At 30.2% G+C, this 24,997-nt stretch overlaps 1 protein-coding gene across 2 annotated transcripts; it reads right to left on the reverse strand.

Annotated features, from left to right (window-relative positions):
• Positions 1-704: 704 nt before the first annotated feature.
• Positions 705-16,187, reverse strand: LOC132736525 (uncharacterized). Of its 2 annotated transcripts, none has more exons than XM_060723667.1 (5): positions 15,107-16,177; positions 11,441-11,813; positions 7,187-8,282; positions 4,385-4,492; positions 705-1,603 (listed from the first exon to the last, which is right to left on the reverse strand). In XM_060723667.1, the coding sequence occupies exons 1-5, from the start codon at positions 15,290-15,292 to the stop codon at positions 1,441-1,443; spliced, it is 1,926 nt and encodes a 641-aa protein (XP_060579650.1). In that variant the 5' UTR covers positions 15,293-16,177; the 3' UTR covers positions 705-1,440. The 2 variants fall into 2 exon arrangements, with proteins under 2 accessions (XP_060579650.1, XP_060579651.1); XM_060723668.1 differs by lacking the exon at positions 705-1,603 and adding an exon at positions 3,791-3,961 and having other exon boundaries at positions 15,107-16,187.
• Between the last annotated feature and the right edge of the window lie 8,810 nt (positions 16,188-24,997).

Here is a 24,997-nt window from a genome sequence, read left to right on the forward strand (position 1 = left end):
AGAGTTTTCCCATTTCTTCAGGGACCCGTTATAACGGATGTGGTAACGTCATTATCAGGCATTATGATGTATTTAGTTTATTTGTAGTTTATGTATCCTTACATTATTTGTAGTTTATGTATCCTTACATTATTTGTAGTTTATGTATCCTTACATTATTTGTAGTTTATGTATCCTTACATTATTTGTAGTTCATGTATCCTTACATTATTTGTAGTTCATGTATCCTTACATTATTTGTAGTTCATGTATCCTTACATTATTTGTAGTTCATGTATCCTTACATTATTTGTAGTTTATGTATCCTTACATTATTTGTAGTTTATGTATCCTTACATTATTTGTAGTTTATGTATCCTTACATTATTTGTAGTTCATGTATCCTTACATTATTTGTAGTTCATGTATCCTTACATTATTTGTAGTTCATGTATCCTTACATTATTTGTAGTTTATGTATCCTTACATTATTTGTAGTTTATGTATCCTTACATTATTTGTAGTTTATGTATCCTTACATTATTTGTAGTTCATGTATCCTTACATTATTTGTAGTTATGTATCCTTACATTATTTGTTTAGTTTATGTATCCTTACATTATTTGTAAGTTTATGTATCCTTACAGTTATTTGTAGTTTTATGTAATCCTTTACATTATTTGTTAGTTTATGTATCCTTACATAAGTTAAAAGCAAGTCTAAAATCATGATAAATATAATTTATTCAAGTTTACACCCCTAACAAACTATAATAAGTACATGTACTTTAACATTTCATCTACGATTGATATATGTACAAAGGAAAAAGACCTTTCTCTATTTACTATAAACATGAACGACTGCTCTCTTTAAAGAATTTTGCAGTTTAGCGTAATATTTAACTATCAAATGATAAAATTTTCTTTTTCGAACACACCGAAACCCTCTCATTTAGAATTATCTTTACTAGCGTCTATTGGTTTGTTGTGATATAGTAAAGTTAATAAATAAATTACATGAATGTACAAAGCCTTTTTTAAAGAAAATAAATAACTCATTTAAACAGCGAAAACAATAATAATTGACTACTAAAGGACACGTCATGTAAAAAAAAGAAAGAAAAAAAACCATTGTTTTTTCCAGAATTTCTTTAAGTCGTGAGAATAAATAAAATATCAATAAAGGATTAACAAATAGTCTTTTTGGATCAAGCTGTCATATGTTACTTTTTTACATGTTACAGTAACCTTTACTTGACAAAGTAATTAATGTTTTATTAAAAACTGTTTTCAATATACCGGTATCTTACAATAGTTTAATATACTTAACAATATAGACTACTGAGATTGTTTAAAGGCTCTTGATCGGTTTCATTGATATTCGCCAAACTTGTACAAATTTGAAAGAGAATGGTACATTATTTGGATAAAATCTGAGCTCGGTTGACGAGCTACAAAAATGCTATCCTTTAAGTGTCATGTAGTTGTAACATCTACAGTAGTGAGGGAATTTGACTGGCACAAACGACACTGGAGGATTGGTGTTGACTCGAGGATCATACACTAAAACCCACTGGAAATTGTTCTCCGCCGCACACACTGTACACGATGTCGTATTGCTTTTCCTGGAGAATTAAAAATTATATTTTATTTAAGAGGAGGAAGAAGATTTTAACTCATCAAAATTAAGACAATTAGTGAATCAAATACTTGATTAACGTGTTTAATTGATTTCAAAGGCACTAGTGAAGCTTTCTTTACCATAAATACATTATTCAAGTTATACAGTGTCATTGTCATAAAATACGTGATAAAAATATCTAAAATCACTGCCAAGCAGTAAAATTTTATGTCATTATAGAAATATAATAAAGCTGATATAACGAAACAATTTACACACAAAAATGGGTGTATACATATCTAACTGTTGTTGCTGTCAACATACCAATCAGGAAAAAATGTAATAAATAACCACCAGTAAGCTATGAAATGCTTCACTAATGACATTCTTTTCAATAAAAATTTTAATTTTGATAGTTTCAAATAATATGATGGTTTCATAAATGTCTCTTTATTCTTATTTTGTATCAGTACAAATAAGTTTGAACAATATTTTATGCAAACAATAACCATTGTCAAATTAACACTAAGGAGTATCATTATACCAAGAATTTCTATATTTAGAATAAGTTCTAATTATTTGCTTCATAAAAATGACAATTAGCGACTAGCATTGCACGCTGCTGTCATTATATGAAATAGATGTCATTATGTAATTTGAATTGAGGCTTTAAAACGATGTCATTAAATTAAGTTATGTTAATTGTGAAATATATTCATTTTTCTAGACCAATGTTGATGTTTTTTAATGAAAGCGATCAGATGTTTTATCCTTTTTCAACCGTAGACAAAAACATTAACTGACAATGACAAGTAGGTCCAACTTGTCCAAAAAACAGACCATGCTTTTTGGTATTCTGTTAATAAGATGATTTACTTCCGATCAAATTCAAGTCCACTGGGTTCGAAAATGCTATTATTTTTATTTTATAAAAGCTCTTTAATTTTTGTGTCCTGTTATATTTTCCAAACAGTTACTCATTGGCCACACAGATTAGCCGGTTATTGCTTCTTTTGCATTTTGGTAATTAGTTCATATATTTTGTTCTGAAGTCAAAGTACATTTTTCTGACAAAATATTTCACACAGCACTATTTTATTAAGGTGATATGCATCTTACATGTTCTTAATTAGTTATTACAACATTATAAAATACATAATTCCCCTACCTACATAATGAAATATTTTATTCATTTCAGAGGAATAATATGCCTTTTGGACTTGATACAATGACATTAAAAGCTGATGTGAACTATAAAATACAAAAATAACATGTGTTATATTTTAGAAAGATAACAACTTGAAAATAACACTGAAATTTCTGTTTCCTGAACAGAGACAAAAATGTGTGAGTACAATGTTAGAAAACCAAGCAGCAATAATAAACAATAAATAGTAATATTTATTTACAGTGATATATTCTTATAATACAGTCATTAGAATATCAATATATTACTTTATGTTTTTGTAGAAATATAAGGTAGCAGGTTTGCGACTACGGAACATATGGATAGGTTGAAATGATATGTATTATAATTTAGAACAAGTTATCTAAGAAAATATTCTCATTTACAAATAAGAATTGAAAGGAAAAAGGCGGCTTGCAACACACTGTACAAACGTGTTATAGTTTTAATAATATTTTCAATGAACTTGTTTTTTACTTATGATTTTATCTCAACGAGGATAATAAATCATTTATACAGTGGTAACTTCATCATGAAAACCATCCATTCACTTCCCTGTTTTCTTTTTACGAAACAGGCCTACCTCTGATGGCTGCATACACAGCATTTGTTTCATTTCTTTTCTTACATTAACGCCTCAAATTTATACAATACAGATGTATATTAAAACATTATTACACAATATAGCATTAATTAAAAGCAAGATGTTAATATCGGCTGCAATAATAATATAGCATAAACGAGAACAATATTATAAAATGCAAAGATTCTAGAAAGAATGAATACACTTCAGAAAGAAGACTGTAAGCTCTTAACTTTGAACTAAGTATATGAATCGACTATGATTACATTTATTTCTACAAACATATTCAAATTACTATTTTAAAAAATATGTAAGGTTTAATTGAAAATGAAATATGTTCTGGTTTTGTTTTATGTAGATAATCTATATATGACGGTGTGTCAATGAGATCTTCACATAAACAATTTTATAAGGCATTATTGTATACAACTTTGAGAATTAGTTCAAAGTTACAAAACAGATTTCGACATATTAGATGCAACAATACAGCAAAATGCTTCCAATAAAAAAGAAAGATTATAACAAAATTAGATATTGTAACTGCATTATGTTGTAAGCAGTAGCTCCATAGCTTATCTTACCTTGGTTGTGAACTAATCAATATAACATAATATCAAATATATGACTTTTATAAACTATGTATATGAATTAAAATAGACCACTATGATTTATAAAACCTTGACATTTGCAAATTATTAAATGAAACAAAAAGAAAACATCAGTTCTAAAATTATCGCTTAAGTATTATGTAATGTTACTATCAAAATGTCAAGTTTGTATTTTAACACCATGTTAGTTTTGTTTCAGTTTTGCATTATTTGACTTTCCATTTGTTAAAATAATTGTTTTTGTTGTTTAGAAGCCAACATGTTTACATGCAGGTTTAGCAATACCCGGACCAATAAATATCAACCAAATGTTCTGTTAGTTACTATTTATTGTTTTGTTTTATTTCCTGGTTTTAATATGAATGACAATCAATTCTTAAAAGGACGTGAGGACAAGTGTTTACTTACCCGCATATTCCTTGAACAATAAATTGTTTCTTCACATCTCCCAATTGTACAACACTAAATGTGTCATTTTCAGCTTCAACAGTCAATGGTAATATTACTTGAGGTCGTCTATAATGAAACAAATGTGTACGTATGTAGCAACAAAGATGTAAATGTAAAATAGTTATCATATAAAATGGTTGAAACTTTAATAGATATTCGTTAAACAACACTTTATTTACCCCCCCCCCCCCCAAAAAAAAAAAAAAAAAAAAAAAAACAAAAAAACCCAAAACAACAACAACAACAACAAAAACACACACACACACTTTAAGAATACATAACTACTTTAAAATGTACTCAACATAACATATAATGCACACTGCACATATATTAAACATTAGGAAAAACGGGACATATCAAACAACAGAATGGGCTGTGGATTTTTTTGTATTGGTTTGGATCATCAATTAAATAAAAATATCAATTAAATGTAAACCAAAACTTGCTTAAACTTCAAAATGATTTCAAAAAGCCAAAAAAAGGCAATTGCAAAAAAAACATCAACAATAACGAAATATCGCCGGTACAGGTGGATTTACTACTATTGCATTTCCTTCTATTTGTTACAGTAGATAGTAAAGCAGTTTTTCATAGGTTGTCGTTCTCTGGTATATTGTTCAAAATAAATCAATGTTTTTGAAAATAAATGATACCATGATCAATTTTAAAACACGGTAGATATTTTAGTAGATATTTTACACGAAACGAACACTTTAAAATGTGTTTGCAGGAAATGTTATAATAAATTGTTATGAAATTTGCATAATTTTCAAATGTCTTCCCTTAACATAACTTTATGATTACCTATTCAATAAAGATATTCAAATTTCTATGCCAAAATTTTAATTGTATATGTTAAAATGCGTAGGAGTAACATCTTATAATGTGCAAACAATATTTGATTTTATTCCAGAAAAAAGAACATGTATCATTGGCGATATGACGACTATGGAGTACATTTTACGAGTCAATCACCTTGACTTGTTAAAGATTTAGGAATCAAAAATGAAAGATTTATCTTACCATGATAAGTACAAAGACAAAAATGTAATTAAAGAAATCAGAAATTATACGACACGTTCAAACGTTATAAACATATAGACAAGATAAAAATGCAAAACAAAACAAATGCTATATTTGCATTCCTAGAATAAGCATTAACGGAGCGGACATCTGAAGTGCAACACTCTTTTGACAGATTACAGTCCTATATCACTATTGTCAACCCCGTTAAACAAACAATCTGTGACGTGACTTCACATGGTATTTGTGTTGGTATTATTCACTGTATGCTTACATGTTTGTTCTAATGGCTTGAGCTTAATAAAGTTTATTTTGTTGTTGTTGTTTGTTGGCATCTTCCTTTACTATGACTTCACAATAAATGTAACCTACATAGGGAAACACCTCTCAGAAACAAGTCACCCACAGTGTGTTGCATTGCAGATAGTGCACTGTGCAAATAAAATTTTAATGGTCATAACAGGTTTGTTAATAGACGTAAAATCTACCAATGATGTTTCCAAATAAGTGTATTTAGTCAACACACGGTAAGAGGTATATACTTATCTCAATTACTACAATTATATAACTCAGTCGTAGTAAATTTAAAGAAATTCTATCAACAAACAAAAAACATTCTTTCTGATGTGACATATTTCGTATCTAACATTTTAACAAATGCAGTGACATTTGCACTCTTATTGTTTCCTTCAATGCAAAAACCAAGTTAGTATTTATATTGTTATATTGTTTCATATGCCAAAACAAAGACAAATAAATACAGAGCAATTAGTCGGTAATGACATTTACGAGCAAAAACATCATAAAGGAGACCAGTAACACAAACATTGTCAAGTGGTACTTAAATTTTGTGGTTTTTCAAACTTATAACGGTCATTGTTACTAGCATTTGTTTATTTGAGTTTTTATATTAGTGGATATATTGCCAGGTTTTACATACATCTTGTCACTAATGATGTTTAATTGACAGCATTAAGTTTAAATTACTTTCGGGGAAGAGGGACATGTTTCCGTGACTTGCACTAATTACGAAACAAATGCTTCAATATCTTCAAGTACATTTAATTGATTTATTTATGCAATACATCATTTGAGCTGTAATTACGATCATTTGAACTGTAATAACAATATCAAAAGCAATTTGATTGATATCATTAATGACAAGGCTTAAAATAAACACGGAATTGAAATAAATTAAAACCGGTGTCAATATGTGACTGAACATGTCTGCCAGATGTTTAACTAACAATAAAATATTGTCTTGAAACAGAAGAAAAAGATAAGGCAAAATAACTTGTAAGAAACGCCTAGAATCATTATTAAGTTAGTGAGTGGATGACTTTGTAAATGAGCGCGAGAGTGAATATGTGCGTGTGTGCGAGTAAGTAAATATGTGAGAGTGTGCGTGCGTGCCAGAGAGCGGGTTAAAAGTGTGTCGTTATCTGTAAGGTAAGAAAATCAATTGGCCATTGCTTACCTTCACTGAAATATCATACAAGAGACATAATAACGTGATGTGCTGTCATTCTTCATAATACTTACACTGGACCTACCAATGCTAGATTAACTGCTTCACGCTGAGCACTAAGCAATCATGCGATTTTCGTAACAAGAATCTAACCTACGCCCTTCCGTATACAGGTCAGTCGCTGTGGTTAAAAAAACACATAACAATTACTTATTGGGACCCCAATATTTTGTTAAAAGAATAAATGTATTGAAAAACAAATATCTTACGTTCCACAGCAGCCTATTTCGTCATCCTCAAATGTCTTAAGTTGACGTTTAAACCTCGGATGTTGACAGCTTGGTAACCCCTCCTGTACTACGTCATAGTTACCGAGAGTGAAAACACGCTCAAAACGTTTACATTCGAAGAACTGCGTCGGACTATCAAAAAGTCCGGGAAATAAATTATCGATCCTGAGTTTGTCATCCAAACACTGATCAAAGGGGCAATGTTGGCACTGTTTTGTTGGTTTGTAGTTTGACCTTGACAATACCATTTGGGTCTGTGTTGAAACCTTCTTTTGGGTAAATGGATCTAAAAAGTTTCTTTGTGTTGGAAACGGGCTTTTCCTATTGTATTGTGGTTTTGGAAGAGACAAAACTCTAGAAGTTTGTTGTGTGTTTGTAATTGTTTTAACAGAGAATGATGGTTTAGGAACTGAAGAAACTGGGATCCCTTGCATGGACATCGGTGTCCTTAAAATAGCTCGAACATGTGTTTGACTTGTCTCAATAGCAGCTGGCTCAGGTATCTCTATATTATTCAATGATGCCCCGTTAAAAAGGCTAGGGCCGTTTTGTCGTTGGTTAAAACTGGATCTTACTCGCCCGGCACCGTTCTGTGCTGTTGGAATTATTCCATTTAAATGCCGGTTAGCAACATTTATATTTGTTGGTAATTGTTGGTTATGTGTGCGTCTACGTGCTCGTCCGGACCCAACCGCTGCCCCAGGACCTTTTAAAGACCAACTCCACTGAACTTGAGATTGTGGAGGTTGTTTATGTAAAGAGTTTTGTTCAAACTGGAGCTGCATTCCACTTGGGAAAGCAGGAACGTATCGAATTCCAGCACTTCTTTCATAAGGAATGTGAACTGAACGTTTCGATATTGTATGGGCAGGTGATGAGTTTTGCTGAGACAGTGCTGATAGGTCCTGAACATCATAACTATATTGGTCAGGTGCTGGAAAGTTGATGTTTTCACCTGTATGATTATATATGGCAATGTCAGCACACGCAAAATATTCTGTTTGAAGGTCACCTATTCCGAAGCCACATTTCTTTTCAACTCCTGGGTGTGTGTTGTCACATCCATATTGATCAGCTGAAGTAAAAAATAGATAGTACTGCTAATACAACCTTGTTTCAGATGAATGACAAATAAAACAGGCTTTAAATACAATATTGAGTGTATCATTTATAAGAGCACTCCAAACATAAGTACATTTGTATATTGAGTTCATGGTTGATTTACTGATACACGCCTCTATTTGAATGATTAATAGTATTAAGGATAATTTAGTATGATCTTTAAACACTTATATTTACCTAATATATGATACAAATATATAGGCTAAAACCATAAATAAGGCAAAATCTCAATCAGTACAAATGTTTCAAGACTTTTATCAGTATACATGTATTTATATCGTTTTATTTCCACTTAAATCATACATTTTGGTCAAAATAGAAGCACAAATTAGTGTAATGAACTTTCGTAGATATCAACAAGCACAACTATCTTCCAAAAATAGTGTTTCCGATTATGTGAAAGTTGACGGCATTTTCTCAAATTATCATAACAACTTCATCATATTCCAAATTGTTATTTCTGACAATTATCAGCTTTTGCTACAACATCTTGCTTAAAATAAAATTAATTAGCATATGACATTTAGATAAATAATGACAGGTCTACCTTTATACATTCATATGACCTTGGGAAAAAAGCGACTACTGATTTTATGCCCGTTATTAGTTTTTATCATATTTTGATAGTTTATTTTCTCTGATTATATATACTTTTAAATTGTTTGATGAAATGAAACGAATAAAATGTACATTCCGGAGAGGACCTGTTACGATAAATTTAGGTCCGATTTTATATTTTATAACTACAAATGTATATATTTGCTGACTTGAGTCTATCCAATAAATATATAATATGAAATTGATATTGTATTATCTTATTATTCAACAACAAGAAAATTTGATGTTCTCCCATTTTTCTAAGTTTGACTATTTGTAATCTTGAATATTTTCAACAACATGATTTCATATTATTAGCGTTAGATTCATTATAAATCATAATTTTTGAAAATTTAGCAAAGTCAAAATAAAAGAATAGTCAATAGTGTTTGTAGAGCGTATATTTTATGTTTCCTGTGCCTGCGATAAAAAATCAAACACAGTACCTGCATTTATACTATTTTACACGTGTCTACCATAAAATGTCCCTCAACTATATTCCTTATTGTTATTTCCGACAAAATAAACCTTTTGTAATTTAAACATAAATTTTGTTTGCATGCGATTATTTTATATACTGGAAATAACATGACAACTCTTAACATTCTTTCCTTGTTGAAATAGGATTAATAATCTCAGTTTGAAAAGGTGACTTTCTCAATTAACTGTTTATGTGTCCGTAATGAAGTCATTTTGTTTCATTTTACACTATGTGTCGAAATATTAACATTTACTTGTTCAGAATTATTTTTCTCCAATGCTTAATATATTTTCTATTATTTCTGCAGATCTAATGGGTCTTATTTTTCTTGTAATTGTGACAACCGAAGACGAAAACCAGTCATTTGAGATATTCAAATACAAATAGAAATATATACAATAACACCAAGATATCGTTCATACCCTCAATCAATTATAGAAATAAATGCCAGTCGTTAAAAATACACACGTGCTAATAATTGACAAATTGTAGACTATTAATATTTTTTCACTAAGCTTTAAGTGACACCAATAGAATAACTGGGTTGGGGCGAGTGATGATTTCAAAAATGGTGTAAGTATTTTATTCTGTAATACCGAAACATAAACAAAAGTAATACGACGACAACAGTCATCACCATATCATCATCACCACCACCATATCATCATCATCATCATCATCATCATCACCACCGTATCATCATTATCATCATCATCATCATCATCATTTGGCTGGTATAACATTGCTTCAACTATGATGACAACATTAATCGCTATACAATTTATGTTGTTTTTGTATTTTAATATAGAGGCATCACTTACAAGAATCAATTCCCTTTATGTCGGCTTTTATATTCAATATGGGCTTGTAAGTTGTAGAATTGTGTAGAATCTATGTAGTGCAAAAAAGTGATTATAGGTTATTTTGTCCTATTTTTGCTTGCTTAATGTATTAATTATTACAATTCTACATGATTTAATTCACTATAGGTGTCATCAACTGTCATTATTATTATCGTATAATTACAGTAGTTGATGAATTACTACAATCCTTTGTCTACATCGTTGTTCTAATTCTTAATATAATGTTTTAGTAATTTCCTTGTACATAATTCACCAACTGTCCTTGATACTAATTTTAGATTTTTTCCAGACTATGAACCTCTTGTATCGTGATAAAATAGAAACTATGTTTGAAAACGAGGCATGCGTCGCGGAATGTTTAAAACAAATTGTTCTTTAATATGGTAACCGTATATATTTACCCGTCTAGTTCTGCCTAAACAATTCAATATATGACACGAGCTTGCATTTTCAATTTACTTGACTGCAGACTAGACATATGATTTGAAAACGTATAATGCTATATATCTGCTTCCAAACGATAGTTTGCATTTTGAAAAACCAAAATATTCTAAAATACGTTTATGAAAGATTTTTTATATACATATTCTTGATGCACAGAATCATTGCTGAACGGTTAAAACGCTACTTAAAACAGCAACGTTATTTCATTTTTTTTTCCTGAAAAAAAAATCTGTTTACATACAATATTCATTTGTATTAAATAATTCAGACAGTTTTTATGTTACAACTCTTTAGAGAATCGACCACAAGATTATCAGTGCCTGATTTTACTGCGTATAATTTATTTTAAAAATCATATAATATAGATTTATACCTTTAAATCTTTTTCAAGAGTTACTTAAGTTTCTTTACTGTAATTATTAACTGATAATTACTGCATTTTTCTTTTTTCTTTAAAAAATGCGATTTATTCCATTTTATAACATGTTTAGATAATATAGATACAAATGATACAATTATGTGAGGTCCGCTAGCTTATTTTTGTTTTTGTGGAGGTGAGCTGTTGTTATTGAACAAGTTACCTTGGTAACAATGACATTGTTGTTTAATAAGAATGGTGATAACACATATTGAATAAAATGTACGGTTTAATTTCCTTTAAAACTAATCAATAAAAGAGGAATGCTAATGATTTATCCAAAACAATAAGTTTTAGGTTATACTGACCTGCTCGATACTTCCACTGAAGCACACACTGTTCACATGTTAAGCCTTCCGGTAACATCAAAATCACCCTGTTCAATCCTGTGTGTATATTTTCATATCTTGTTGTTATACCATCTTCTAATGTCAAAAGTCCTTTATCAAGACACTCTTCCTTCACGGGGGATGAAAAGTTATTATTGGCACAAAGTCGGAATTCAAAATAGCCGCCATTAGCATTTGCAACATCAGCAATGGCTTCAAGCAATGCTCCCGATTTGTAAACCCCTGAGATTATCTCCATTGCGTATTGACCCCCTGCTTCGTTGTCACGTGGTTTACTCTCCCAGGGGTCACCGCAAACACCACATTTTCCTTTGTTCACTTCTGCTCTATGCTATAAAGAAAGAAAAAAAAACAAAAAAAGTATAAATAACATCTCTTTGAGACTAATGTAACTTTTTCAATCATTAAATGCTTTTCAAATTATGTGTTTGATAGGAATAGGTACAGTTCAGACCGTCATATAAAGACAGTCAAGTGTATGAAGAAAGTTTTTAGGATTTGAAATAAATGGAATCTTTAAAAGATGACAAGATAGGAAAACATTTGTGGGCTTTGTTTGGTTGAAACAAACTATTCATAAACAGTGGTGTAATAATGTAGGCTACGGTTTTATGTTGTTGATTTTTAACTGGTTTTTCTTTTAGTTTGCTTATATAGTGGAGATACGATAGGCTGACTATCGCATTGTATTATTATTGGAGTGACATTATTTGTAATATTCTACATTACATCTCATGTACCGTCCATATAAATTGTTGAACTGAATATTGATAATGTGTTGTCTAGATATTAATGTACTCTTACTTATTTATTACACTTTATATACAAAAGGGTTTGTGTTTGTCATTTTATTAAATAAAACGCAAAATCTGAAGAAAAGAACGAATATTAATACTGTCTTTAACAAAATTATCATGTATACATATGATATAAAAGATATACATCATAAAACAAATCAAGAATTGTATAGCCATTATTTATAGCATTACAATATTTTCCCACACTCCATTTCATCTGAAAGCAATGCAAACTGTTTAGGCTTATACAAATACAAGAGCGAAAACATTATATAAATAAAACATACAAAGTCACAAAATATAGGGCATGAACTTTTTCTCAGAGAACAATTTAAATCTTTACGATACTGTCTATGATTATCAAAACAACAAAAGAAATCTTTGCGATACTGGACTTCCATACAGATACTTTTCTTTCAGAATTTACTATGACTTATAAATATGGATGCCACTTATTTTCGTATGTTTACACATATTTCTTAATTATTTTTTTCTGTACCGTTTTTATTTATTCATTTTTCTTATTTAATAGATACTTAACTTTAGTATATAGTGTTTATGTAATCTTGTGATTTAAATTGTTCTCTGAGAAAAATTTCATGCCCTATATTTTGTGACTTTGTCTGGTCTCAATAATCGAAACGAAACTTAATGTGCTAAAAGAAACATAAAGTGACAGATAGCCAGTTCGTCTGTACTCTGTACTTTGAATATTCTTTTCCTATTGCTTTTAAAGATAATTTAACAATGTAATGTCACGTCTAAATGGTATATATTTTAAAGGAAGTTTGATTTGATTTTGCATTACTCAAAAGTTATGATTAAAAACAATAGATTAGTAGGGAATGAAATCATAAAAAACATCTTTGCTGTCAACAATTATATATGATGCTATGATTGTCACATTTTATGCCAGTGTTCGTGTCCGTTTTATTATCACAGCATGCTGAATCAATGAAATGGATTGAATTTGGAACAGTAGATACAAACGATACTAAAATACAAAAATTGAGCTACAAGCAATGGTGATCCTAGGCAGATTGTAACCGGATGTACTTGAGTCAATTGCTAAAGACTTTCCGTTTCTTGCAGATTAAAGGTCCATATATATATAGTATATTGTATGTTCCAATGAAAACTCTTGTTATATTTTCCAAAAAAAGAACCCATGACTGCGTTTAACCATGACTGCTGAGTAATAACATGTTAATAAAGAATACAATTACATGTTTTGTGTATATGAATTCTCTGGCTTTATCACACTGAACTGTTTCATCGTCAGGGCATTTTTTTATAGAAAACACAAATGTGCTTAGTAATGATGAACCTTCAGAGATATTAGGTGATAATTGTTGTTTATGTGATGTTGATATATCAACATAGTATTTATATATTCTAAAGATGAATGTTCTTTGAGAGCATGGACACAAAATCGTACACTGTTTGAGTCTTAGCATTGACTGTAATATATGTTACAATTGATATTCGTCTTGGAAACAAATATCAAATATTGAAATCCCAAGATTTTTTACTACGTTTAACAATGAGTGCAGTTATAAAATGCTAAATCAACGCACTTGCTTATACATTTGTATTATATAACATCAACATGGCATGATAAAATGTCATTTATATTTCCAACCCTCTTCTATCATGATGTTTTTTTTGTTGTTGTTGGTTTTTTTTGGACACAACTTTATTGCCTTTTTGATTTGACTCATATCCAGTTAACTGAATGATATAAGTCTTTAATCCTAGTTGTATCTCAATCAAAACATTTCGAAACAGCAGACGACAGTTAATGGTCTCATTCTCCCATTTAACTTAAACTTCAAGCGTACAACATTTACGATCTTTAACTTAATTGATTCACGTAATTTTATTTTTTGTGTTGTATGTACCATCTTGATATTTAATTAACATTTAAAATTAATGACATATCTGATAAAATAATGCATATTCAAGGGATGTTTTGTGCACAACAATTCTTTAATATCAATACCACAACTTTTAAGGAAATATGTTTTAATTGATTACAAGTTTAGAATATTTCTCGTCCTGTGTGAACAAATTGAAAAGTTTTTGACACATGAAATGTAGAAAATGAAAAAAAAATCAATCCAAATGGCATACAGTCACTTTGTAAATAATTCCACAAGAAGCAATTTAATAATTCAAATATTAGTAAAATACATATGTATACATATCTGGTTCAAGTCAGTTTTATCGAAGTTGAAAATCATTCGAATGCTGTAACAGTAAATATTTACTCTCATTTTACAAGATACTGTTTAGTTCCATCTTTTCATTTAATAAGAATCCCTAGAGCCCTGAAGTGTACGCCCGAAAAACGCAGAGAACCAATTATAAATTCTACAATATCATGAAATGTTCTACTTTAATTTCTGGAACGATCTAAGCATTACAATAAGAAAGAAATGGTAACACCTGTAGAGATTTCAAGCTTTACCAGTATAGGCACTGATAGATTTAATAGCCAAAACGTTTCTAATGTTTGTTTCACTATTTATTAATTGCAGTATCACCTTACAAGTAATGCAATATTGATCAAGCTATTTTGATAAGTATAGTGACTTTAATGAGATTACGAGCAGTAACTACATCTTGAAAAAAGAAACCAAACAAAAAGCCAACATTTTTTAAGCTGACTATATTTGAGAAAAAACCCTCAGCAGGACATTGAACGGATAAGAAGAAAAACAGAAAAGGAAACATAGAAAAAAACAAAGAATTGAGCGGCAAATAGATTGAATATTGCAATTAACAAATAAAAAATCGGAAAAATAAAAATTGAAAATATTTTTACCTGTATGCCACCACATGACAGCGCATTGTCATTATAATTTACTGGTGTTCCAAACCCGAACCTCCAAAGGGAGCTGCGACCAGGAGGTGACAATAACCGTCCCTGTCCTTCCACGATGTCTGTTACAGCACTTATAAAGATACATATCCAAAGTAAACGACGCATTATTTTAGTTAATTGTCTCATTCGATATTTTAATAAATCTATAATTAGATTAGATCAAATTAAGTAGATTAATATTTGCACAGAAAAAAAATGAACCGTTTCATGAAAGTTCAATTTTTTTTATCCCCAAAAGATCAATAGCGTACCCTTCGCGTTAACGTTAGCTTTATAAATGCGTGAAAAAGTGTACGTCAATAATTAAAATTCGGTATCTGACGATCAAAAACATAAACACATCTTAGATAAAAACAAGCAGTATTGTCAATAATAACTGGCAGTTAGTGATATAGTGCGAGAGCCGTGTCACTGTCGGCATCAATGTTATGATTGTTTCTATCATCAAACAGCGTTCACTGCATACTTAAGATCGTTACGTCGACGTTGTATTAACGACGTTTATGGCGAATCACGTCAGACAAGCCACACACTTCATATAAAATTTGATTTTAAAATATGTTTTTGTCTCTGTTGTAACTTCAGAGTATAATCAAACAATTGTAACTGTTCTAACAATATTATCAAGATGAAATTGTTGAAGAAAACACAATCTCAAGTTAGAAAATTAACGGTTGTTAAAAGCGCTTTAATATTAATTCAAATTAAAGTCTAAATAACAAGTAAGTCTCGCGAAATTTCACATAGAAACTACACGACAGAAATGACGTTAAATTCTGCAAACAACGTTATTATGTAGCATTTCTTTGACACCATGTTATTAATGAGTACGTTAAAAGGCACCGAGTCATCAAAAACCGCACCATCCTACTCCTTTTCAAGTGCGTGTTTTGCAATTTTATCTTTACTCTATCACAATGCAAAATGCATTTTTGGTAGGATAAAAAAACACTCACAAAACCATGTTTTTTGACAGGAAAAACAGTTGTTTTAATGTCATAATGTATAATAAATATAAGTAGAAAAGAAAGAGCAATTAACCTTGGCAATTAACCTGTCCGAGGCTTGTTTTATGACATATATCTCGGTAAAAGGTTATTGTAATGACTGGCACAATATCCTTTCTTTCCTTTCTTCCTTTTTAATTTATATTGAGAAAACAGTTACCACAGTAAATAAATTCTGACGTTACACTACTTTGACAAGTGTTTGACTTCAGAAAATTTAGATAGGGGAGACCGAGAGAGGACAATTGATGAATAAATCGTACAGGTGCATTCAAATCTATTGCGTCGTTTTAATTACAAATGAAAAGAAACATGTAAAGCGTTTAACAGGATTTATTTAAGATGTATGTTATTCTTTAATTGATATTTCAGGATTATTAAGTGCAAATGAACATTTTTCTTTCATCATTATGTTCTTCATTTGTCGATTTAAATGTTAGGTAACAAGGTTTATATATATCATTGATAAACACGACAACCAGGGACAATCATGTCTTGTTGATATTAATGTAAAACAACATAAAACTATTTATACAAGACAGAGATGGACCGACAGGTGCAATTTCTAACTAGAGTGGTCGCCATTCATTGTTTGTTCTTGTATTATACACATACATCTTTACCTTCATCGACAGCTGCAAAGTCCTGAGGATAAAGACATATTATTTTTGCATTTTTTTTCTGAGAGCTTTTCAATAACTTCAATATCCCTGGCATATCTTTCGACTAAACTTTCTAAATATGTTTTAGCCGTGTTCGAAATATTTAGTTGTTCCTGCTAAATAAAGCTTAAACATTCCGATATTATAGTATTATATTACAGATATTTCAAAATAATTTTTTAAAAAATCATATCATCTAGGATGTCAATAAATGTGGTATATAATTTTAGATATAATGATGATCAGTAATACGCGGATTGTGGTTTAAAGTCTAAATAATTTGTAAATTTGCATGTGCAATAGTGGTCAAAATATGTGGGTTTTGTTTTAAAATTTGGTTTTCGTCAAAGCATGCATAACAAATGATAAAATCGTGAATATATGCAGGATAAAGACTTAAATATAAAAATCAGAAATAAAAATATTTTAAATTTCTTAAAGGGAGACACAGGCAAAATTTTCATTTCCTAGTTTTGATATTTCATTCATTATTCCATAAATGCCCTCAAAATAAATACATTAGACAGTCAAAGGAACAAAACTTTTCTCCTTATAAAGAATAAAATGGTGGTTTCCTAACTTGACCCGCGTGGGTCAGGTTAGAGCGCTAGGATTTCACAATAGTTGTTTCAGTGATCTCTGGAAACGTTAACGAACATGTCAAATGAATGACTTCGACTTGTTTCAATCATAATTTTATAATATCCACAATATCTGTTTTTGTAACTTCAAGGGTTTGTTCAAGTCACATGACTTGTTTTTAAACTATTTGGTGATTATATTGGCGTCTAAATTTTGTTCAACATAAATAGATATATTTACGCTTCAAACCCAAAATATATAGAACTTAACTTTAATAAATGTCATTTTAGTGTGATTTGTGTACATAAGATCATTTTAATATTTTTGTCATTATTTTGCCTGAATATCCCTTTAAAATGAATATTAGTATTGTTTATATGGATGGACACATACAATAAAATATCAAACAATGTATTCAATGAAAATAAATAGATATACACCATGTCGGTATTTGTATGTGCTTTTTATTTTATCTTTTTGGTTTATACGTTATATTTTCCCGATTCTTACACATAGGATTATTCAAACATATTTGAGGTTATCATTACAGAAAAGTGTATTTTAATGTATTGAATTATTATTTCGAGAATTTTTAAACAGCGTGTTTAAAGTGGCGAAATTGCCACTTGCGTGTACACGTTAATGTAATCATATTCTTCACTATTTAGATTACTCATTATTTAATTATGTTGGATGATAAAGTAACTGGTATTGCAATTAAAAAATGTTTCGGATATCCTGATATTACATATTTGTACAAAGTAATCACTATTTAGCTTCCCACTCTAAAATGTTTGACATGTGACAAATGAGGTTGTGAGTAAATACTAAATATCATCCAAACCACGGAGGACTTTTTCGGATTTTTTACATTCATAATTTCGTACATATCTAATCCGTGGCCGAGTGATAATAATTTCAGAATTAAAATCTCTTGCCCCTCATCGCTGTGTGTTCGAATCCTAGGGTATGGATTTTTTCAGGAGAGGAAGTTATCCAGCTAGCTTATGGAAGATGCTTCTGAGGACTTCATTCGTTCCTTCAACGAATCATTTTGAGCCATATTTAACAAATGATTTATCGACTTGTAATGAAACTCAGCACACGAATCCATTAAATCTGTAGAAAAATATTTTCTTACAATATCGTAAATTGTTAAGTTAAGGTATCTTATAGTCAGGACTTTTTTCAAGCAAAATTTCCAATCCGAACCAAATTTTAAAAGAAGTTGATCATTTAGCAATACAGCAATAACTTATAGTAAGGAATGACTTTAATCAAATACCATAAACTGTAATTTTAGTTATGTACTTTAAATAAATGACTAAATAAAATTACACAAGTGCGTTTAGTGTCATAATTATTACACCTCAAAAGAATATCATTTAGTTTAACCGCTATTTTCCTTGACACTTTTCAATGTACAGAAATCTAATTCATTTTCACTCTTATTGTGAACCTATGATTACAGAAAGGCATCAAAATATATGTACGTTCAACGTATTTGTTTCAAACAACGGTTGCACAGATTTCTTTGTTTTTAAAATCCTGGCGTTCTTTTGTCTTTTAAACGGGTCTTTTTCTATTATTTATTCATTTTTATTTCAGTGCTCGCCATTGTCAGCATAATATACAACATCACTTATTAAAGACAATAACTGTGTCTTAAATTTTGACATTGTTCCTGTAACACATGATTTACTATATTTATATTAATGGTCCTACTGTTATGTTGGAAGTAAAAACACATCAATCATATCATCTTATTATTTTTCAAGCAGACGGTAAAAGTTGCTTTACGGCATTATGTAGAAAAACCACAACATGTCAATTAAACTGATAGGGAAGTGTATTCTGTCAAAATGATTAAATGTGTCAACTCAGAATCTTCACGAATCATCGCCTTTGCCCTTACAAATGGAAGGGCATTCTCAAAAATACCTTTCTATTATCTTTACTTTTATTTCAGAATAAACGGGAAATGTTTTGATACGTATAGAACATGTTCTCGGACTTTATGTCAACTAATTCTTAACTTGTCAGCCTGTGAAACTTGATAGTAGGGACAGGTCGTGTATCAATATTTTCTTTAAAATCTCACATATCTGGCAATTTGTTATAAATAAACACAAACTGAGAAATATATACGGAACATTATAATTTTTTTGTTTGTGTCATTTTACGCCTTTTCCCAACAGTATTTCAGTCGTACATTTCAGTCAGTAGTTTCCTAACCATCGTTGCTTCGCCTTCGGAATCATCAATTCCGGTGTCCAAATAATACGTGATGTACAACAGCTAAGATGGTAGCCACAGGCGAGAAATAGTCCAGTCATGTATGGTTCCGTACTTGTCAATACAGCTTTTTCTATCCGTTGAATCGTTTTAAAAGAGCTTCGTGATTTGTTTATTTTTAGGGAGAAAATATATAGGTATATAATAAATATATATAATGAGTTTAAACAATGATATCCGTGTCAATATATCTACGGATGCTCGTTAATTATTATTGCTTTTTGTTATACGTTGAGTCGTTCTCTGACCGGTGCTAGGGTGTCTTACATCATCACCGTCCCGTTACAGGTTCAACCACACAATGTTAAATACACGCACCAAAAACATGTACTCTCACGTATCAAACTTCTATCCTTTCTGCAGCTTCATATTCATACACCTTATACATTTGTATACATGTAATTTGCATATGTTCTTCTCCACGTCAATAATACAGACATAATTTACTGTTTCCAAATTGTACTGGCACACATATATATCATGTCAAAAAGATCAGGTTCACCAGTATGTGGGCGCATATTTCGTTAAATTTGGTCATGCACCGTGTTATTTCAATGTAATATTGTACGATTGTCCAACTCAACACTATATAAATTTTCTTCTGTTATATAGTTTTGTTTTATGTCATATAGAATGGGCATATTTAAATCCATTGTAAGTATATATAATTAAACATTCAGTGTTTAAATTTCAAACTGTGAAACATGAAAAAAATCATAGTATAAACCTTTTAACTTTTTACACACTTTTTACAAAATCTTTTTAAGCATTTTTAAGAGAGTCGAGAAGCATAGAAATTCATTTAAACTACTGTTACATATAATAAATAAAAACTTTTGATGAGATCAATGTTATTATGAGTAGTTGAATCTCTTACTCATGATCTTTTAAATGCCAACAAATGGTGTGATTTGAATCGCATGTCTATCAATGCTAACAAAACAAAGGTCATGTATATTTCCTCAAAACACAAGCAAAATTATATTCATGAAAGTAATCCTTGTATTTTATATAAAACGGAGCAAATTTTTTGTAGCTCTGAAGAAAAATTATTGAGTATTACAATTAATAACACCTTGTCTGGGCAAAGCCATATTGATAATGTTCTTAAAAAGTGTAACTCATTGTTACATTTATTATCACGTATAAAATTATTCATATCTATACCTGTACGTAAAATGTTTTACAATGCATATATTTTACCACATCTTGATTATTGTTGCATAATTTACGGTAACTGTACGTCCTTTCTAGAGGATAAACTCATTAAGTTCCAAAAGAGAGCTGCAAGACTAATTCTAGACAAAGATTATGACACTCCATCTGCTGAACTTTTTTCTGAACTCCGCTGGATGACCTTTTCACAGACGGTTGTTTTTCAAAAAGCTATTATGATGTTTAAAATAATGAATAATCAGGCGCCTTCCTATTTCATGTATTTATTGAATAATTTCATTTTATCGTCAGATGTTCATACTCGCATTTTGCGTTCATCATCTGATTTTCAACTTTATACCCCTAGACCAAATTCTGAACAATTTCGTAAGTCTTTTGTTTATTCTGGATCTTGTATTTGGAACGGCCTTCCTGATTATATTAAGTCTGCTACATCTGTTAACAATTTTAAAACCTTATACTTGAGGTTTTATCACGCATTGATGTATACAAATTGATAATCTCCTGTATGTTTTTACATTTATGTATTTTAATAGTTTGAATATGTTAAATTTATATTGTTCCTTGTTGAGGGCCTCATGGAAGGTTGATATGTTTGTTCAAATGAGTTCTCTCGTTAAATAAAGTCTTTATTATTATTATTATTATTATTATTATTATTATTATTATTATTATTATTATTATTATTATTATTATTAAAAATAGAAATGTTTGATGAAATCACTGTAACATAATTGATAAAATAACGGCAATAAAATTCTCTTCAAAGAAGTAATGGTTATTCCTTACTGTGTAAAATGAAAAAAAATTATAAAAAGTGGGACACTCTAAATTTCGGATGACAGCTGTATCTAATACGTGTTATATTATGTCCCATCTGGTACAGACAGGAAATGTAATTGATAATTTTATTATATATTCTTGTTCTTAAATGTACAACATTTATTACTAATTCTATCGAAGTAACTGTCATGCGCATGCATGATTTACGTTCTTCAGTGTGATCTAGAAATGGGCACCGATCATTTATTACGGAAGTATCTTATGGAGTTATTAAAACACGTGCAAAGAGTATTCGAATTTAGACATACTCATTAAACTCCGCTGAAGTCTAAAGGCACAAAAATAAACTTTGAAAATCTTATAAATATCAAGTGAAGCACTTAAATAAAAAAAAATCTGCAAAGGATAGCAAAAGTAATTTACTATCTAGAATCGAAAATCGATTTTATGTGCGATTATTGCCCAACTGAGAGAAAGGGGTTTCAACGCTTTTCATTTTTGGGCAATTTTTCACAATCAAAAAGATTGTTTTGGAAAAACAGGATGACGAAATGAGATACAAAATTGCATGCACGTTATAGGATAAGACCTTATCAAAAATTGTTATACAAATCTCGGAAAAAATATTTTCAGCCACGTCATGTCAAAAAACTTCAGTGGTGTCATATTTAATCAGTACATTTCCCTATTGCACATACTTTGTAAAAACAATTAGTCGTCGGTAGAAAACCTTAAAGTAAACTTCGTCTTCAAAGTAGAATGCGTTACAAAACTGACATATGAATTTTTTTGCTTCGTGTGACTGTTTAACTTTTAAAAAGTATTCCATGATTGTGGAGGCGGTCAGAATTTAAGTTTACGGAAATATGCGATTAATGAATTATCGTCTAACCTTTAAGCAAAATGTCTAACCAAAATGAAACTTATCATACTATTTTGTCAAATGTCCGCGAATTAAAACTCAAAAAAGCGTGGGTATGAAACTTCAGTTTTAAGTAAAGGTCGAATTAAACAAGTGTTCATTGCCTATAGTAACATAGTTCCCTTCTAAATCTTGCTGGATGTTCGACACAACAGTATAATAGTTCTTAACAGTTGTTTTTATATAGCTCAAATATTTCAAATAATATATAAAAGTTAATTATAGTAAAAAACACTATTTGTTAAAGAAAAGAATCTTGCATTTAAAATTTCTATATATCAGTATAAAAACGATTCTTAGGAATATTACAAGAAAATATCGTCTTTTCAGAAGTAACCAGTGATGAAATAAACTAATACACAAGCCCTTGATCAGTATTACAAAATTATTCCCCACTCCCTTCCACCCCAAACAAACCACAAGACCTTACGGTAGGCAAAAGTCATCAGGAGAAAATGTTCAACAACTTAGGAGATAATTCACACATTTACTGATGGTTTATAGATGGTGCCCCGGAAAAGGCACGTGAGTCCTAGTTTGAATGGCTCCGCATTACAGTGGCTCGTCAGCCTATTAGTGTATTGCCTACTTTACCTTTCCATATTGTCAAAGTAAGGTCAGCTTAGTCCTTAATGGTCAATGTTCAAGGACCAACTTTAAGCGTTCGCGATTTTCAATGGACATATGTAGAGTATTAACTCTAGTTAATAACATTAGGTAGTAAATCAAGGACCGTAGGATTGCTATCTAGTGCCTTTCTGAGCGGGCCGGCTTTTATTAAGCATAGAATACATAATTATAACTTATTTAGTTACTGTAAGGGAATATCGATCTCGCAACTTTTGCATTTGTAGCCGGACATTGATTATCATTGGAGCATTTTATATCATTTTTATAATCATCTCATTATTATACAATTTTAAATATTAATGTCATGATAGGCGATGACAATTGCCTTTATGATTTAAGAAAGAAGTTCTTTCAATATAATTAATTCAACGTTTGTAAAACCGCTGATATTTCAATTTTATTTCCACATTTTACAAATTATTGTTAATTATAGGCCAATGAACGATAATGTAAGTTATTTCCGTATAAGCAAACATAAACCACAACTAATATACGTCCTTCATACGGCATTTAAACTGTTTGTGTTTTTAATTAAAACTCAAAATGACTTCGTTTACGTCAAATGAAAAATATTACTATGAGCATGCATTTTATTTTAAAAGTGGTCAGCACTGAAATGTACATGTAAGTAAATCAAAGTTAAATATGGCTTCATACAAAACAGAAAAAACATGAACTATTTTTGCTTCCTTTTCTTTTGTTAAGCTCTTTTCGCTAAAAAATCGGATGAAAATATTGAGGGGGCACCTCTTTTTTAGACCCCCCGCCTTGTTTTGACCCCCTTGTAACACACGTTTAACTTGTTAAATTTGTTTATATTTTTCATTTTCAATGTATAAGTTTAATAAATGTGTAAATAGGTGGAGGCTCAACGTAGAGATCAGGCGCTCTAGCCTTACTTGGGGCACCTTCAAAATCAATAAGTAAAAAAAATTCATGCATATTCCAACAAACAGGTATACCCGTCTTGTAGGCAGCGAACAATAGTACGAAAACATAATAGTATAACTCTATTTTAATGCGTATTGATGTATTTCTTATTTAAATGAAATATACTTTGCTCAGTAAAATATCTTAAATTATTGCAGATCTAAATAATCCTTACCAAATATGCTTGATTACTGGCACAGAATCTTAAGGAACTAATTTAGCAAATGCCAGCCAATGAATGACTTGAATACTACAAACGATTCTTTGAGGCAAAATGAAAGGAACTACAATGAGCCCCAAAAGTTTTGAAATATAGAATTTTAATTTATGTAGATCAGTTGGGACTCTTAAAACAGAAAGATATGCAAAGACAATTTAAAAAAATTGAAAACCGCATTTAAGCCCGATTTGAGCGAAAAGCATTGCAACGGTTTCCAACTTTAGGTTCTTTTTTACAATTATAATTATTATCCTGGAAGAATGGAGTTGAAAGTTTGCACACAAGATATTGGTTTAGACTTACATCAAACGAAACATTAATCCCGAAGAAAATATTTCCAGTCATGTCATGTATAAAAATACCCAAAAAGTGGAGTCTCTTTATAACTAGATTAGATCTAATTCGTAATAACAAGTGTTGAACCCTAACATAAATCAATTTACAATATATATGACATGTACAAGATGCAAACAAGACAAAAGATGTAATACATCAAACGGAGCCGTAATGTTTGGTTTGCAATCTGACATAGTTATGAATTTTAAAATACTTGTGGTGTTTGTGACAAAAATGTCTTTATTACTCGAAGACCACATTTACTTGGGATATGGATATGATTGGGTC

The sequence above is a fragment of the Ruditapes philippinarum genome, unplaced genomic scaffold (genome assembly GCF_026571515.1).
Source record: "Ruditapes philippinarum isolate M1 unplaced genomic scaffold, ASM2657151v2 ctg625_1_1_1_1, whole genome shotgun sequence".
Lineage (NCBI taxonomy): Eukaryota > Metazoa > Mollusca > Bivalvia > Venerida > Veneridae > Ruditapes > Ruditapes philippinarum.